The sequence below is a fragment of the Asterias rubens genome, chromosome 18 (genome assembly GCF_902459465.1).
Source record: "Asterias rubens chromosome 18, eAstRub1.3, whole genome shotgun sequence".
Lineage (NCBI taxonomy): Eukaryota > Metazoa > Echinodermata > Asteroidea > Forcipulatida > Asteriidae > Asterias > Asterias rubens.
The window spans coordinates 12254254-12273413 of NC_047079.1; the positions used below are offsets into that span (position 1 = coordinate 12254254).

Here is a 19160-nt window from a genome sequence, read left to right on the forward strand (position 1 = left end):
GAGGTCTCGAAATCAACCATCTAAACGCACACACCTTCGTGTGACAAAGGTGTTTTGTTCTTTTATTCATATTCTCGCAAGTTTGATGACCGATTGACCTCAAACTTTCACAGGTTTGTTATTTTAGGCATATGTTGAGATACACCATAGAGTAAGGGATACACCAACTGTGAAGGCTAGTCTTTGACAATTATTACCAACAGTGTCCACTGCCTTTAACAAAGCAAAGCCATTTTTTTTTTTTTAGTGAAGGATGAATACCTTACATTGCCAAAGACCAGTCTTCTCACTTGGTGTACATATATCAACATATGCATGATAACAAACGAAATTTGAGCTCAATGGGTCGTTGAAGCTGCGAGATAACTATGAAAGAAAAAAACACCCTTGCCGGACTACTCTATGGCCGGACGAAGTTTCGGCTTTCAGATGCTTGATATCGAGACCTCAAAATCTAGATCTGAGGTATCGAAACCAAATTCGTTGAAAATAACTTCTTTCTCGAAAGCATCTCCACTTCAAAGGGAGCCGTTTCTCACAATGTTTTATACTATCGACCTCTCCCCATTACTCCTTACCAAGTGAGGTCTTACGATAATTAGTAGTTACCAAAGCTGCAATTGCAAACCTTTTCTAAGCAAAGTTTCATTATATCTGTTTTTTAGCCTTCGAAGAAGACTCTACTATTTTGTGTAAATAATAATTATGAATTCACCAAATGTTAGTTTGTTTATGCTGTCACCCTTCGCGAGTTGTTCTGGGAATTAATTTTGTTTCTCTGAAGAAACTTCTGAATTGTTTTATTTACATTGCGCATTGTGACAAACTAAGCATTATTCTCGTTCAAAACTCCAATAACAAATCAAGCACAAATCACAACAATCGATTAACACACACCATTAGCTAGCTCCACAATCTGGACTCTTATCTCATGTTCCTAAGCAACAGACGCTATAAAGTAGCGTCGTCTCGCGGGGGGTCGCGTTGGTCACCGCCCACCGGGCTAGCTTTGCCCTTATCATCACCCTCGATCCAGCGCACTTTAACCCTGGGGCAAATCATCGGATTAATCAGGTGGTTTGTTGATTGATAGAGGGCACTGTTCACTCTAGCCTTGGTTCCAAGTCTGCGATCGTAGCTTGTAGTCTACCCGGATGCGTTTTGTGTTGCTGATGCAGAGGAATAATCGCAATCTCAGACTTGAAGTCAACTCTATGTTCACTCAGGATGTCAATTACGCTGGTAATCAGCTTGCGTGTGGTATTACATTCACTAGACGTTAGGCACCAGTGATACACGTATTGTGCACAAAAATTAGTCAGCGGGTTTGTGCGGTAGTAAATTTGTATCGGCTGCTGCACGATTTGGAGAGGAAATAACCGGTTTCTCAATTCCAAACAAAATGGTCACCTTGTTGCGAAGTACTTGAGAAACTTCCTGTCTTAGTTACGTGGTTGCTGGTGATTCAGTGTTGGTGTTGCCGTGGTTCTTTCTGGCGTAGTGGCGAAAGACTGCACGTGTAAACGTGTGTAATTTTGTACCCAGGCGCGAACGTTTTGGACAGCTAGCTAGCCCGTGCTTCCTCCAACAACCAAAATCCTCAGACTTCCAATTACGGTTCCATGTTTCAGAATCCTTATTTCTACTACTGAGATAGTCTGAGCTTTTAGTGGTTGTCATGTCGTTCAAAGGAGATAGAGATGAGCGTCTCGAGAGAGTCATTCAGGTAAATATTGTTGGACACACAATTTTATTTAACCTCTTATGTCTTACCCACACCACACAAGTCTGTAGACCACAATTGAATCTCTGCTTGCCTACCTACACGTGACACCCGCCCTTCCGATCCCCTACCCTCCACACTCCACCAGGTCGTGGTTTATTTTGGTCAAGTAGAGAAAATGATGATATGTTGAGGTTCATTTTCAGTTCATGTTCATGTTGACCTTTCGTTTACAGAGTTGAGCATCTATCTATCATTTACTAATTTATTATAATAGTTTATTATGTTATACTTTTTATTCTACACAGGAACTATCTATTTTGTATCTTTGTTTTTATTGATGATGGAAAAGTTTCCATATTTTATCCTTGATTGATGATACCCACAAAGCCTACCTACATCCATATGGACTGTGACTGTGAGAGGGATTTTCCCAAGAGTAGGCGGCAACGGCCTCTGGAAAAACAAATTGTTGCCCACACCTTGAAGTGGCTTTCAGGTCTTGTGTGTCTGGCGACTTGCATAACAAAACAATTGAAACAAATTCCACTCAATGTATGCCTCAAGTTACATTTTGTCGTTGATGGCCAAGACAAGGCAAATCCCTTAAAGGCAGTGGACACTATTGGTAATTGTCAAAGACTAGCCTTCACAGTTGGTGTATCTCAACATAAGCATAAAATAACAAACCTGTGAAAATTTGAGCTCAATCGGTCATCGAACTTGCGAGATAATAATGAAAGAAAAAAACACCCTTGTCACAGGAAGTTGTGTGCGTTTAGATGGTTGATTTCGAGACCTCAAGTTCTAAATCTAAGGTCTCTAAATCAAATTCGTCGAAAATTACGTCTTTCTCTAAAACTATGGCACTTCAGAGGTAGCCGTTTCTCACAATGTTTAACACCATCAACCTCTCCCCATTACTTGTCACCAAGTAAGGTTTTATGCCAATAATTATTTTGAGTAATTACTAGGGGCCTGATCTTGTTTCCATTAGTTTCACCTTGGCATTTGAACAACGACAAATAAACAAAATAAAAAACAACTGTTTGTCAGGCCCTGGTGTACAGTCAGTACAGCTTCAGTGGAAATAAGGGAATCAATGTGTGGTGAAGAGGTTTTCAACTAGTGGTTTAATCCCAACGAGGCCTGGTTCTTGATAATTTACCGAGACGAAGTCGATGTAAATTATCAAGAACCAGGCCTCGGCGGGTTTAAACCACTAGTTGAAAACCGATTCAACACACTTTGATTCCCATTCATAAATACATTTTCAGTCAAAAACATCATCACTTTTTGTCAAAAAGTAAAATAAATGCAAAAATTATAGTTGTTAAATGATTTCTTTCAACACAACACCCCTTCAGCTATGAAACGGTAGAGCCCTCCGCTGCCCTCGCGTAAACACCTCCTTAAACAACTCCTTGCTGTGGGCGTCGCACATATCGCGTGATGTGGCACAACTGTTTCAGCCGTTGCTCTCGACCAAAAGGAATGAAGAAACTGTCTTATAAGAACAGGTGCAAGGTCCATGTCACGCTCATGAATTAACACTTTTTACCGGTCATTAACAAAAGGTTTATGCACACCCACGTGACGCGCTTTCCACCAATAGGAGTAGAGAAACTGTCTGGGGTATTTATGAATGTTTAATTAATGTAGCCTTCTCTTTTAGAAGTTAGAGTCTTTAAAGCTAAAATCTAATAGTTTCTTCTCATTTTGAGAATTGTTTTGGTTTGAAAATATGGGCCAACATGGACCCTTTTTACAAATAGGAGCTAGCTATGCATTCTGGGATAGGATGCGACGTTCATCATGCCAGCATACATGCATAGCAATACTCCCAAACTGTCCCAAAATGCATTATAATGCGGTCTATCTGTAAAGAGGGCCATGGTGTTGCTCAAAAGGGGGTCCTACTAAAGAACAACAGGCCGACAACAAGTTTCAAATACCTCAAAACCGGCAAATAAACCAAAGATGGAGCTATGTGTGCTTTGTAATATAAACAGAAATGTAATGGAAAAACTTCACGAAAAATGTGAATTTGTAACCAGAAAAAAAAAAACTTACACGGAAAGCGGTCGGATGCCATCTTGTTGTTGGCTTTTAGTAGGACCGCTCAGTAGATATGCACTATGTATGGTGCTCATTTCAAGTGACCTGTTTCTGACTATAGAATACAATTTTTTTTATTTAGGTGTCATTTTGAGCCCCAGTTCATGAGTAATTCCCCCTTGATGATCTGCCGGCAGGCCCTTAGAGATACACTATGGTTTCATCGTTACTATGGTATCATTTTAGTAGCTCTTTATATTGTGCGGATTATTGTAACAATGTGTGACTTTGAAAGCTACTGCACTTCACACCAATCAGTTGGTTGTTGGGTGCCAATAAGGGATTGATTAAGTTCCAGGGGTAACCCAAAATTACAAAGGTGCACACTTCACTGATTTTTTATTGACCAAAGTTTGATTGGTATCACCACAATGTGCTTTGTGTTTCGTTGTCTAGTTATATTGTAGTAACTGAAATTTACATCTGTAATTTTAAAATGGTTTAGAGTTCAGAAGAACTAGGTTTCAGCCTGGGGGCAGACTACAAATCACTGAGCACTGGTCCTTTAAAAAAAAAAAAAAAAAAAAATTCTGAAAACTTTATGAAGAACATACAGTAACTTTCCGTTGTTTAGTTTGCAGTGTCAATAAAAGTAGTGAAAAAGTAACAATGAAGTGATGTTCAGTGTTGTGAAAACAACTCGTCTAGACGTTTTGGGCCAGACCCCAACGGGGGTAAATTCCATGCCATTTTCATTGAATATCAACCACATGAACAAAATAATATTGTTTGGAGAAACATGTACAAACCATTATTTGAAGTGTGACGCCATGGCATGTGTTTGGATGAATGGTATCAAAAACAGTGGCGATTTACCCTATCATCTATGTAGAGTAAGGTTAGAAACTTTTTTTTATTAGCAAAAGACTCTGTCTATTAGAAAATGAGTGCATCACAAAACTGAAATTTAACCTTGGAGTCCCTCATTAAATATACAACGTCTTTTGCAATTAGTGAGTGGAGTATTTATGGCTGTAATTAAGGCGTTGAATCCTTGTAGAGGCATTATTATACCAACCAACCATAGATGTAGTTAGTATTTAGTAAAATGCTAACTACTTTTTATCAGGGGCTATAAAACTGTCATAAATATGAGGCTCCATTAAAAACAACAGAGGCTTTTGTGTTACAAAAAGAAACGCGAAAATGGGAACATTTTGTACCTTGTTGTTTTTCGTCATATTACTAGCATTTCCACCAGTGGTTTTAAATTGCTGATACACGTATTGTAAGCAAAATTATCATTTTTAAATAACAATATCCAATAAAAGACACCAGTGAAAGTTTCTGCTGTACATTGTCTGGACCTACTTTCTGAGAAAACAGCCTAAAATTGCCGACTCTATTAATCTTATCAAGTGCGTCTAACTCATCCACATTTTTAGCAAACCAAACCAAACAATATCCCAACCAATATCAAATGTGTGATTTTCCAGCTCTCCAGTACAGCACTCTATGCATTGTAGTGCGCACTACATAATACTACCGTGCATAATTTGCAATTTTCTATGACTGATGCTTTGTACACAAAGCAACATTGCCCTTGAACGCAAATTTCTTGAGTGGTCAAGTGTAAAAGGTACAATATGATATTTGGATAATGTGTTGTACACCAGTTGTTATCTTGATGTTCACATGGGTTGATGTTGAATGGGTGGGTCTGATAGTGAAATCATAGAGGAAGCTGCAGACAATACAGGAAGTGAAAGTGATTCTAATCTTAAAATGTTCCACACTACACTAACAAATTGATTGTAACTTCATTTTTTAGAATTGATTTGTTAATGGAGTTTGCAAATCACAGACTAATGTCTGTTCATAGCGATGGCTCTCAGAGAATGATTTCTTCCAGGAACTTTGGAACAAAGCAAAATTTTTAGACTAAACATGTTTTGTGCGGACTAAAAGCAGACTGGTATTGAAAAGCAAATTGTGATTCTGATACAATGTTTGCATTATTTTGCAAGGCTGTACAAGAGATTTATTGATGCTTCTTATTTCTATCTCTCTTTGTCAATATACAGAAACTTGAAGACACTGTTTTATCCAAAGAAGATCCCTCATCAGACAGCCTTCTATCAGTAAGAGGTGAAGGAGACAGTAATACTAAGGTTCCAGCTCGTATCCGAGAGATCATCACTAAGAATCTATCGGCCGATGATTCACCTCGTCTCGATGAGTCAGGTTTGAGTCCAAGCGTCATGTCACTACAAGAAGAGAATCGTATGCTGACGAATGAGCTGAGCAGAGTGGAGGATCTACTCTCAGCTAGCCGGGCAGATAGAGATGAAATTGCCATCAAGTATCAAGCACTTGCCGATAGGGTAAGTAGTCAGAAATAGGCATCTCAGTCATAACAATGCAACACACAGAGGTCGAACATTTACACACAGAGCTCAAGCACGTCGGAAACGGATAAGTTTTACATAGTTTCTTACTTTATTACGCATTTTAACCAAAAAGGCATTAATAAATGGAAATAAAAGAGTAGTGACTCGTTCTTTCACGGCCGTTTAAAATCTTGCAGGGTTGTTGCCGTGTGATAAAGGCCCTCGGTTCGGGCCTTTATCACATGGCAACGACCCTGCCGGTTCTACCCTTTTATTCCCTTATTTATGATCAAATCTACAATACTGATTGGCCTGATACTTCAAGGAGGCAACGGAGGCGATTGCCCTCTGGTCATTGCTTTGGTGCCCATGAAATGCTACAGTACAAATTGACAATTTCCTCATGTAGCGTGCCCTTGACCATAATGAAAATGCCCCGGTGCCCTTGCCCTTATAAAAACAAAGCATACAGGCCGGTACCCTCTTTCATAAAACAATGTTTAAACAACACCAAATGTACGTTTTTGTCTTGGGATTATGGCTTTCAACCTGTTCAATGCTCAATGTTCACCATTACGATACAAACTTTTAGATTTTTCAATCAATGGCACTACGCTAATCTAAAATGAACTTCAAAATAAATTGTTGTCGTTCATGCATGCATAATTATTATTAGCCACATGAAGCCACGTAGACAGTTTGCATTCTGTGTGCTGTGCATTGATCAGCAATACAGTCGCCACAGTGTGTGTTGGTGTTTATGTAGTTAGTTTTGTGTCGTTGCAAATTGCAACATTTGTTTACACATTAAACTGCATCGATCTAAATCAATAGGTGTTTAGATTCAAACTCCCAATCATAAAAATTTGTAGTCCGTGGTAACATGTACATGTGTACATTATAAATATCAATCTATAAGGACAATTTCATGCTTGACACTCATGTTCCAAAGGTTAGTTTTTACTTATGGTTTATTAACATACATTCAAGCTTTAAAGCCATTGGACCCTTTCGGTTCAGAAAAAAAAAAAAAAATTCACAGATTTACAAATAACTTACAGGGTTTACAGAAGGCAATGGTGAAAGACTTCTCTTGAAATATTATTCCATGAAATGCTTTACTTTTTGAGAAAACAGCAAAACAATATAAATTCTTGTTAACGAGAATTACGGATTTATTTTAAATACATGTCATGACACGGCGAAACGCGCGGAAACAAGGATTGGTTTTTCCGTTGTTTTCTCCCGACTCCGATGACCGATTGAGCCTAAATTTTCACAGGTTTTTTATTTGATATAGAAGTTGTGGTACACAAAGTGTGGGCCTTGGACAACACTGTTTACCGAAAGGGTCCAATGGCTTTAAGAGGCAAGACCATTTTCATTTTGCAAAGGGTACTTTTGAAAGGACACTTTACAAAATGTAGACCAACATGGCCAAGACCTCTGCAACAAAGAATGTAGACCAACATGGCCAAGACCTCTACAACAAAGAATGTAGACCAACATGGCCAAGACCTCTGCAACAAAGACATTCGTAGGATTTAGTTTCTCTTAAATTGATTAAATCGTGACCAAATGCTGCACGTTTGTCGAGTGTTGCTTTTGGATATGTGCAATGGTTTTGTTGTCAAAGCAGTCAGTTTTGATATTACATGAGCAGTGCTGTACATTGAGAACAAACTCAGTCATGTCAGTACATGAATGAATTGAAGTAGTACAAGGTTTGCTCTCAACATTCAGTTGTACTTTGTACTCTCAAGATTCCCACTACAAAACACACAGACTCGTTTCAAACTGCATTCATTTATCACCATGGTAACATCCCTGATGGTTAAGTACACAATTGTTATAAGTTCAAGCTCAGTGCCAAGCTTCTAGAGTCTTTCATAAAATTCAAGAATATCTGTTTTCTTTTCTCACTCTGTCCAAAGTCTTGTTATATTTAGTACAAGTTAGTGTTCATCTTTACTGAATACGTGATCACGTTCTGTTGACACAACAAAAATAACATGTATTTTTAACGATTGCCTGTTTGGACATGACAGTATTTGACCTTTGCCCTTTGCTTATCAGCGCTTGTTTACAGTAATTCTCATTGGCCAATCACAGCTCGTTGGTATATCATATTTGCATATGAATGAGCTTGTTTCTCAACTCATTGTGACAATGGATTGTTTGTTTAAACTGAGCCTAGAGTGGCATGGTGTGTGTGGCGAGTAAATATCATTAATATTAACGGTCAGTTTTTCAAATAATTTAAAATCAACGAGCAGCTTTGCTTTGAGGTGTGTCTCTTACGTGTAGCCTGAGAGACATAGAGTTCACTGGATAAGTCCGTCGGACAAAATTCTGGTTTTGGTTGTTTCTGAGAGTCAGTTGATTGTTGTTGGCAAGTACAGCACCCACGGAGCTTGAGTTTTTTCTTAATGGTGGAGGTTGGAGATTTCTGATTCACGATGAGTGTTTCTAGTTTTGGAAGTCATGCCTTGACCGGCTTTGATGATGTTTTATCTGAGACTTCTGACGATATTCCTCTGAAGGTGAGTGTGCTTCACTCTGGTTTACAATACAAATTGGAACCTCGGTAGTTAGTGACAGAAAATAGTATTTGTGATTCTTTCTTTGTATATTGAATCCAAGGATGCTTCTAACATGAACGTAATAACTGGAACCATGGTAATTCTAAAGCCTGTGACAACCTGTATCAGACAAGGGTGCTTGCTTGCGCAGAAACACAGCATTATAAACCCTAGACTCTTAACCCTACTGCTCCACGATAAGTGTTCTTTGCTCTTTTTACTTTACATACTGCCTATCCCAGTACACAGGACTTACGGCTTTACATGTACGTCCAATCCAAATGACGAAACAATTGTAATTTGGTGATTTAAATGTTTAAGGGCAAGCAATCCGACCAGCCAGGCCTGGATTCGAACCAACACTCATTAGCTGCACTGCTCTGCCAAGATGCTTTACTTCAGAGGTTGAGCTCTTGAGGTGCTACGGATGCCTGTGGTTCTTTTTCAATTTGTACTGTAGCACGGTTTGATTGAATTTCGGCCTGTAGTTGGTACAATGTAGTTACAATACGCACACAGGCAGTGGCTCTTTTTATCCTTGGCTGAGGATTTGAATATTCCGTTGATTTAATCAACATTTTACTAAATCAACATTGAAGGAACTGCTGGTACAATACTTCACAGTAGTACTTCTACACTTCACAGTAGGGGCTAGTAGTGGTGACTTTTTACCCTCGGTCCTTGCTCTATGCTCCAAGAACCTTGGATGAACCACGGATGAACCAAAGGTCCTGACCAGTTTGACTTTGTCAACCTGGTGCTTTATTAAATGATTCCTAGACGTCATACAATGAACCTAAGTAAGTCTTGGCTACCTCGAAGACCACCAGTAGGATCCGGTTTATCGATAGAGAAAGCTGAGATGGTGGATCGAATATCTGCGGGATTTCTTCATTATAACAATCCTTTGCGTCAATGGCAATTGTTGTAAATGGATGTGTGATGAAACTTTGTTGTGGTGGGAAGCTATGCAACAATTGAATCTTGTAACACTTGATACTCACTACTGAGATGTAATTTCATCTGTTTGTTGTCGGAGGACCCAGTTGTAGATTACAGTCCGGTAGAATCAGAAGAGCATTCATGAGTAAATGATTTTAATCAGCATGTTGACCAGAAAATGTTTACCCTCATTTTCTGAATTTATTTCTTCAATGATTTTAAACTGTAAACACCCAAGGACCAGTCAAATTTCTCCCTTAGTGGTTTGATTGGCTACCATGGCAACGAATCAGTGTTGATATCTGTAATGTGAAATATAGACTAGTGAAAAAGCTGCAGGCTGGTAGAATGACATTGACAAGCTAACCTGCTAACTTCTTGCTGAGTGGTCATTGAATAAAGTAAACCTTGGATTATTGGAAGGGAAATACAATACTGTTGGTCATAGCATGTAATTCGGAGGACAGACATTTCTCTCCGCTATGGTCATAGTAATGTTTTGAAGGCTCTTGAGTTTTTGTACAGACAAATAAACCAGTTTAAAAGTTTATCCAAATATTGAACACTTAAATAATAATAATAATAATGATACCATTTATATAGCGCTTTTTCCTAAGGTTACAAAGCGCTCAGAATGACAGGAAAAAACAACAACAAACACTTTGTAATGTTAGCTTCTTAAAATCCGTCCAAGTTAATCATAGGCAATAGATGAGTTTGGGGTGAGTTTAGACTAGCTTAGGTCAGATCACCTTACACTGTGTTAAGGTAATCCTATCAGGTGTTGCTTAGAACCTCACAGCTGATTGAACCAGTTGTAGTGAAGTTTCTACACATTCATTCAAGCCCCAGGCATCAGTCTGTACCACTTTGTCAACAATGTAGTAAACGCTCATTAACATAACAATAATGGACGCTACCACTTGAAAGTCTAACTGTGCTTGCCTTGTGGTCATTGCCTTCAAGGTTTCTTTACACCCGTGTGTTGGTCCACACTACAAATCTACGCTGTGAATCTTTTTGATTAACTTATATCTTGGATCCTCGACTAAGTTGTCTAGTACTTTTTAAATTTGATCAGGCGTAGCTAATTTGATTTTTTTCAGACTATGATGTCTTGTCTAAATTGATCGCCTTGTAATGTTCGTCTCTTTCCATTGATACATTGTAGCGTTTTTTTGTCCGGGTTGGAATCAACAAATAGGTTATATTTGCATAATCAATAGTATTGAATTCAGTTTGGACACAAAAGGAGTGATGCTAGAGCTGTTTTTCTTATTGAACGACTTGTAAGGTTATGGTTTTCAGTGTGTATGGGCAAGAAGTAGATGTAATGTGTAGAGGTCCAGCCATGTTTCTTGTTTAGGAAAGTTACTGGTGCAATGACTTATGAGGATCATAAGCGCTTTGAATCTTTAGTGTTATTATAAGTCAGGGAGGATGTCGGAAAATGGGCGTCGACGTCGTCATTCAAGTCTTGAAGGATCTGTAAAGAGTCGGGTGGACCAAGCAAGTAGCAAAAAAACAATTCCGCATAGGATTTAGTTTAGGGGCATTTATGTACGCACACAGCTCACTAAGACAGCATGTTGTCAGCTTGTTTACTTTTGGACTTTGTGTTTTGTGTAAATGTTGTGGAAGTGTGTGGGTCATTTCTAGGCAACGGAATTGTAGTGCAAGAAGATTGACAGCTCCATCCAAATGCGGGAATGCTATAAATGGCATAGAATTCTTAGTTTATATCTTTTTGCAAGTTTGTTTTTTGTTAAACATTGATGAATCCGTGTGAATATTAGTACAGTGCTGTTTTGATGCATCTAAAAGGACAAAACTTTGTGGAAACTGGAACTGTAGTCTTAAGAAAATCATCAAAATACTAAAACATCACCTTTGATTAAAATGGAATCATCAAATATTCCTTTGGCCAATTTTTTTATACTTTCTAGTTTGATGATAAGTCAAATTTAAAATTTAGAGATTTTAGTCCGAGTTTGATGAATCATCTAAGGAGTACACGTAGGAAGACAAACAGAAGGCAAATAAAAATAGTTGGCCAGTAATTTTCAGTCATTGTCAGACATTGCCAGGCCGTGTCCGAAACGACGACTTCGGCTACAGCTACGTCTAGATCAGCGCGTCTACCAGTGTTGAAGAATAGGCAGACGTGCGCGATCTAGCCGTAGCTGTAGCCGAAGTCGCCGTTTCGGACTCGGCCTTAGAGTCATTCTAAGTCAGTTTAAACCATTCATTAACTCTCTTAGTGGGAAGATGCTATCCAAACGGGGGGCAAGATATCAGTTGGCAACAAGCAGGACTTCAATAATGAACTAGCGACATTACTTAAGAAATACGGTCACTCTCACCGCCATCGCAGACGCCATTCGGATTCCGGCCCTGTTAGAAAACTCAGCTATCATTCAAACTCGAGAAGACCCTCCGATTTCCACGGTGTTCGTAATTTATTTGAGGTTGGATTTGATGCTCTTTTGGAGGTGGATGAGGAAGGGATCAATGATGAGGAGGGTACCAGTGAAACGATGGCAGACAAAAGTTGTGATACGGAAGAGGTGATTGGTCGTAATTGTAATTGGTTGCTGTGTAGAGTTTTGAATGTTTTTGGACACATACAACATTATTCTTCTTGTTTCTTGAGTTCTTCTGAGTTTTTGCTGTGATACGCAAAAATGTGTGCATGTAACAACGATCATGATATTATAATATTAATAATATGTACACACTTAGAAAATATATTAAAAACTAAACAACAGCCGGATGCCTAGGAGAGCAAACGATAAAAAATATAACTGTTGCCAAAAGGCGCACGTCTCCAAATACGCAGTTCTCAACAGCAAATCTTTCTGAAGGACATTTGGATGCCATAACAGGGACCCAAACCTAGGCTGTAAAAACACCAGAACTCGAGGTTGAAGATCTGTGGAGTGCTTGGCCATGACACTTTGTGAAACATGTGTACATCGTGTACACTACAAAGTTCTGCATGCATTCATGACAAAGGTGTTTTTCTAGCCATTGGCCAAAGCAGTTTAAATTCAAATGCTGTATTGATGTGTCTCTAGCTACTCGTGCCATAATCCATTCATTCTCCATTTAAGTTGTTGTTAATCTCTGTCTCCATGGCTTTAGCACTTCTAACCGGACTACAGATTAACTGCCATTCAAGCCTTCATGAAAGCTATTCTGGCACTGGCAGGGTAATTCCTCTCTGCCTATAATCTGAAAAATGCTTCCCAAGTTAGCGGAAAAGATTATCCCAGATTAACGGTTAACAGTTGGACCAACAACTTTAAACGGATCAAGCAAATGCTCTTAAGAGAAGATTGGGTGTGTTGTTTTTCAAATTTAAGGACACTGGACACCTTTGGTAATTGTCAAAGATCAGTCTTCTTTATTGGTATATATCTCAACATACACAAAATAACAAACCTGTCAGGCAACTTGGAGACTTCAGAAAAGTTTCTAAAGTGCCAGGTAACCAGCATTCTCCCTTTGATCAGTTTTCCGCTGACCAAGCTTTTACGTTTTGACCTACAAAACAGCAAAACGTAGTATCCTTGTGCCACTCTTTTCATTGAGATTGTGTGGTTATCTTTTCTGTAACTATGCAAAACATTGTTGCTGACCATGTGACATAGCAACACTGGAGGGACTGTTAGTACTGTAAGAATTCAAATGGAGCATTGTTGTGACCAAATATGGCATTGTATCAGACAATATACATCATTAAATTCTAACTCGCAAATTGAACTTCTTCTGAAAAAAGGTCACACTTGCTACGTTTTTGCTTTCTTTTGATATGCTATGAAAACCACTGCCTAAATCGGTTAAAGAAATCTTAAAATTAAGATATATAACACTGACAAAGCTGGGCCCATGGTCCTGCTCGCAAGTCAACTGCAAGTTGTTAAGGGCAAGCATTGCTTCCAGTGCATCACACAGACTTTTCGTTACATTTTGTTTACAATTGAAACGTGACCTCTCACATTCTTCCTTTCCTTGTAACAGTTGGAGCAATCTTATAAGTCTGATGCGGGAGTGGAACGTGAACGAGAGGAGCAGAATAGATCCTTGGTTTCTCAGAATGTAGAGTTGAGGCATAAACTTGAGGATGAACATTCTAACTACAAACGGAAGCTTCAGGCTTATCAAGATGGACAGCAGAGGCAGGCTCAACTTGTTCAGAAACTACAAGCAAAGGTAAAATAGGAAAGGATAAAAGTATGAGAGGGGTGAGAAAAGGACCCTTCCCATGAAATATGCTAATTACATTCACGCATTTGTACAGACCCTGTTGGTTGGCAAACGCCAGAGAGTTGTGCACTAAACAGACGCGCAATCGCGTCTGCGTCACGCACCCATTAGCCGTGTACAAAACTGCGCGATGTTCCATCATTTTGCCAACCAAAACGTTAGTGCGCACGTGCTATGTGCAATTTACATATTTCATGGGAAGGGTCTATTGTTTACCCCCTTGCACGAATGTGACATACAATACAACTTGTCTGCCTACATTATCTTCCTACATGGTAACAAATCATTTTATGTAATTTTTGTAAATTTGATATATAGGCTGAAATTAATTTCCCATCGGGGATAATAAAGTGAATTGAAATAATCCTCCATGAACTGGTTCCAATTTCATAGAGCTGCTTAACATTTTAGCAAATGTTCATGCTTACTATGGCAGAAAAACTTGCTAAGGTGTTAGCGTAGGTCACTGGTTAGCAAGAAAGTTAGGCCCCATCTTGCATACTTCACCATTGATGTGTATTGTTGTGTCATTAATTTTTCGTCAAGTAAGCACCGGAAAGTTCGCATGCCTTTTTGTGAGTCGGATTCAGACCTGATACTTCACAGAGGCACTTTCCTCCAAGTCTCTGCTCATTGCCTTGAAATCTATAACTCCAGAGGTGACTGAAAGGTGGAAGTTTCATCATTACAATAAACCTCCTTAAATTTAGATTCTAGTTTCACGCTTCGCTTATTAAATGCACCTACAGAGCAAACATTTGGCAGTGTGTTTGCTAGCTCGTTGTTTAGATTGTGGCAAGTTAATGGAAATTCCCAATATTTATTTTGATTAATCAATATGTTTGCATGTAGAACTAGGGCCGAGGTGAAGTAGCCGGGAAAATCAATTATTACAAATTAGTTTTATAAGACGCTGATTGGTTGAGTGATTTGTCTCGGTAGGTTTTGCAGTACAAGAGGAAGTGTGGCGAGTTGGAGACTCATCTGCAGGATCGAGTCGCTGAGAGTGAGCAACACAGATACTCGGTAATATATTCTGAATTTATTTCGTCCAACTACATTTCTGTTCCGAGTGGTTCCGTTGCCCAGAGAGCTTGAACTCAAGTCTCTATTATCTATTCTCAACTTTGGCCAATTTATGCTGGGGCAATCAGTCCTTAAATTTGAGGCAGTGATAGGAGTGATGACAACAGTACTGACATCTATTTTGTTTTGGTTACCATAGTTGCGTAGCACCACTGATACTCTTCAGAGTCAGTTAGAGACGGCCGAAGCTCAGCTCAAACTCCGAGAGGAAGAACACTCCTCAGACCTGGAGAATGCTCTCTTGAAACTTGAGGAAGAGCAACAAAGGTGAGATGAGTGGCATTGGTTAAAGTTCAAACCTGGTGTGTATTTCCCGTCCCAGGATTTTTTCTCAAGATCTCCTTGGACTTTTGAGTATTCAGGTATACAGCATTCGCCTAAAAGAGAAAGGAATAGGCCTCGTTGAGTCCAAACTTGCTGTTTTCCTCAGTGGTGATGCACAGAGTCTGTAAACTTAATTTATAATCTTTGGGAGGTTTAGGGTGTCTAGATTAAAGCCATTGGACACTTTCGGTACAGAAAAAAAAAAAAAAAGTTACAGATTTACTAACAGGGTTTACAGAAGGTAATGGTGAAAGACTTCTTTTGAAATAATATTCCATGAAATGCTTTTCTTTTTGAGAAAACATCAAAACAATTCTCGATATCAAGAATTACGGGTTTGTTTTAAATGCATGTCATGACACGGCGAAACGTGCAGAAACAAGGGTGGGTTTTCCCGTTATTTTCTCCCGACTCCGATGACCGATTGAGCCTAAATTTTGACAGGTTTGTTATTTTGTATAGAAGTTGTGATTCACGAAGTGTGGGCCTTGGACAATACTGTTTACCGAAAGTGTCCAATTGCTTTAAGGAAGGACTTTGGCCCCAAAAGTATTTTCAGTATATTTCACATTTTGATTTGTTCTGTGTGCGTACGTAATATTTCAGGTTTATATAAAAAAGTGAGAACGACATTCTGCAACTTGTAAATGTAAATTCTCTTTTGGGACAACGTATTTGCACTGACACAACAAAAATCTTATCCTTAGTTTAACAAACTAGTCGTTTGTTATGAAGGCCATTATGTTTATGTCACAATCGTGACTTTAAAATACCTTGTAAATCATTGCAAGACACTGATTCTGGATTATTTTCTGTTTCCTTGACTCTTATTTGTTGTCACAACTTCTTTGTAGGCATGGAAGCCTTGCTCATTATCGTTGTCACAGTTTCTTTGTATGAGTGGACGCCTTGCTCAAATCAATTCTTATTGTTGTCATATTTTCTTTGTAGGAGTGGAAGTCTCGCTCATGTTAATTCCATCTTGAGGGAACAGCTTGACCAAGCCTCTACGGCCAACCAACATCTAACCTCTGACATATCTAGATTGACTGAAGACTTGACCAAGTCTCGTGACGATCTGGAAGTCCGGGAGACCGAATGGAGGGATGAGGAAAAGGTAAAACGAACAATCCTAGAATTACACACAGTTCATGCATGGCCTCAGTAGCCCATGTCTTCGCCGCAGTGCCCCTTCAAAAATTTCCCTTAGACTTTAAGATTTTCCAATGGAAGTGCCTTTGGCAAAATTAAAATGACCTTGCCCTTTCAAAAATGAAATTCCAGGCCTGAAATTTAATAAATACCAAAGCCCAATTTCATAAAGATGATTAAGCACAAAATACTCCTTTAAACACTTCTGCTTAGCAGAAATGAGCAGGATACCAGCCAGAGATTGTACACCTGACATGGTACTTTGGCTGGTAACCATATTCTGGTAAGCATAATTTTTTTGTGGTGAGCTTCTTTTTGTGTTTAAGCAGCTCTATGAAATTGGGCCCTAACCAGCTGTTTACAATGTGTCTAAAGCCCCCTTGCTCACCACCCAGCAAACTCCGGGGGAATTAAACCTGCCGCTATCTCGTGTTTGTTTCACATTAGATGCATTTTGTCGGGGGGAAAAAATACACCATCAGTATGCTAAACATGGGTAGTTTTGAATTAATCTTCTTTTATCTGTACCTTAAAGTTTGATTTTACTTTATGGAATTATTTATTTCCTATTCTTTACAGTCGTTCAACGATTACTTCAACAATGAGCATAGTCGCTTGTTAGCTGTATGGCGTAATGTGGTTGGGTTCAGACGTGGATTCAGCGAGATGAAGACTGCAACAGAACGGTAAGGAATAAAACGATCATCTGTCATGATTGAGCAGTCTCGAACCCACCAGACTCGTTTCTGATCAGTAGAGTGTGGGTTCAAGTCCCAGTCTTGACTTGTGTACCCTTAAGTTGACTTGTGTACCCTTAAGCAAGACACTTACCCATCATTGCTTTGTCTTTTGGATGCGACATAAAGCGATATAGTGCATGTGAAGGATCCCAGTACACTTATCTTCGATCTTACAGAGAAAGGGCTTGCCCCTGCGTTTTTGGTTTGGACTGGCTGTTGATTGTGCCGCTTCGCTTTATGGTAACAAGGTGTTTTCGTAATTGGACTCGAAATTCAGTTGTCTCCAAGCACTGCAGAATAGTGAACTAGATCGATTGCCCCCGAACAAAGATATTGACAAAATAGGGACAGGTAGAGCACCGACATGTCAATCCGGAGGTCGTTGATTTGAATCTCACTCTAGTCAATTCTTTGTTCAACCTCAAAAATCAAAACAAGACACTTTACAATTCCTTTCTTATTGGTATATGAAGAGTTGTGAATCCATCACTGTAACATTTACAAATTTGAGAGTTTCTTTAATACAGAAATAAGACGGCTACTTGGTTTGTTTATTTTCTACAATCACGCCTTGATGCTGCTAAGTTAACTAAGACAATCTTTACAATGTTTTAAGTCTCTATTAAAAACTCATTTGTTTGAAGCTGCTTATTTGTAATCTGCTTATTTGTAATTTTGTTTCTTTGTCTCATTGTTACTTTTTTGTTCTCTTTATGCGCTTAGAGGCTTTTGGCATTAGGCGCTTTACAAATATCTTTATTATTAATCATGTTGATGTTACTATTACAGCGATATGGCTCAAGTGAGAGCTGAAATGACTCGTTCAGCACGCAACCTCCACTCCGCATGCTTGAATCTTACTTCCAATATGCGCACCAATGAGACTAGCTCAGTAGTCCATCTAGAGAAAGAACGATCTGAACGTGTGCAGTTGGAGCAACAGCTCAGAGATAAGGTCAAGGAACTGCTGGATCTACAAGCGAGGTTTGACGCTGATAAGACAGAGCTGAATTCAAGGTAAGTCATTATAGGAATGTGTATATTACAGGACTGTACGGGACCCTTATATTATAGGACCCTATTTATTATAGGACTCCAGCTGTCGGTTTCACCAAACTCTGCCTAACTTTTGATTAATCTTAGGACTCGGAACGAGTCCCAGCCTTGCACTGAAACATGTAAACCGTCAGATTAACCCACAGTTAGGATGAGTTACTCGTCCTAATTCGAGATAGGATTAATCCTGTCGTTTCGTGAAGTCGACTGCAGGCTTAGAAGTTAATTTTTTAAAGGGCAGGGCCATTTTCATTTTGCAAAGGGCACTTCCAATGCAAAATATTAAAAATATTAAAATTTTGAAGTGCTTCCAAGACCAGGGCAACAGATGCCATGGCATCACTGGCCTTTGTTTAATTTCAGGTCCGTGACTCTATGGTAAAAGTTGGAATATTAATAATCATAATTGGTATTTATTTCAATATATTGCTTCTCTTGTTCGGTTACAGAATCAATGAGTTGACAGTAACCAATGAGAAGCATAAGATCCTCTTAGCCGAGAAGGACAATCAGCTACGTACCGTCTCTAGCTCAGCGAGCGTGAGTCGAGTCAACATCTCAGCCTCTCATACTCAACCTCTGGAGTCGAGTCACACTGAAGCGTCCCTGCAGCAGCAAGCTGATGATGAGGATAACGGTGAATCGTTACGCGTACTGCGTGAAGAGTGTGAAGCGTTACATACAGCGTTACGTGACATCGCTCAGGTCGTTATACAGGATGCGGACGTCTCCGGGGCGATGGAGGATGGTAATGGCGCTGGCGAGGATCAAGAGACTGGGTTCATGTCGGATGTTACTCTTCCATCACCTTATGCAAGATCAACACCTCTTAGGTAAG

The 19160-nt window shown here is 39.2% G+C and overlaps 1 protein-coding gene across 4 annotated transcripts in view; it reads left to right on the plus strand.

Annotated features, from left to right (window-relative positions):
• Positions 1 to 1325: 1325 nt before the first annotated feature.
• Positions 1326 to 19160, plus strand: part of LOC117302287 (rootletin-like) — a 45886-nt gene continuing 28051 nt past the window's right edge. For all 4 annotated transcript variants that reach the window (XM_033786161.1, XM_033786163.1, XM_033786162.1 and 1 more), the window contains exons 1-9: positions 1326 to 1726; positions 5866 to 6165; positions 13719 to 13910; positions 14907 to 14990; positions 15190 to 15317; positions 16326 to 16491; positions 17106 to 17212; positions 18056 to 18283; positions 18772 to 19155. In XM_033786161.1, coding sequence (XP_033642052.1) covers positions 1679 to 1726; positions 5866 to 6165; positions 13719 to 13910; positions 14907 to 14990; positions 15190 to 15317; positions 16326 to 16491; positions 17106 to 17212; positions 18056 to 18283; positions 18772 to 19155 — 1637 coding nt within the window. In that variant the 5' untranslated portion in view covers positions 1326 to 1678. The remainder of the gene's footprint in view (positions 1727 to 5865; positions 6166 to 13718; positions 13911 to 14906; positions 14991 to 15189; positions 15318 to 16325; positions 16492 to 17105; positions 17213 to 18055; positions 18284 to 18771; positions 19156 to 19160) is intronic.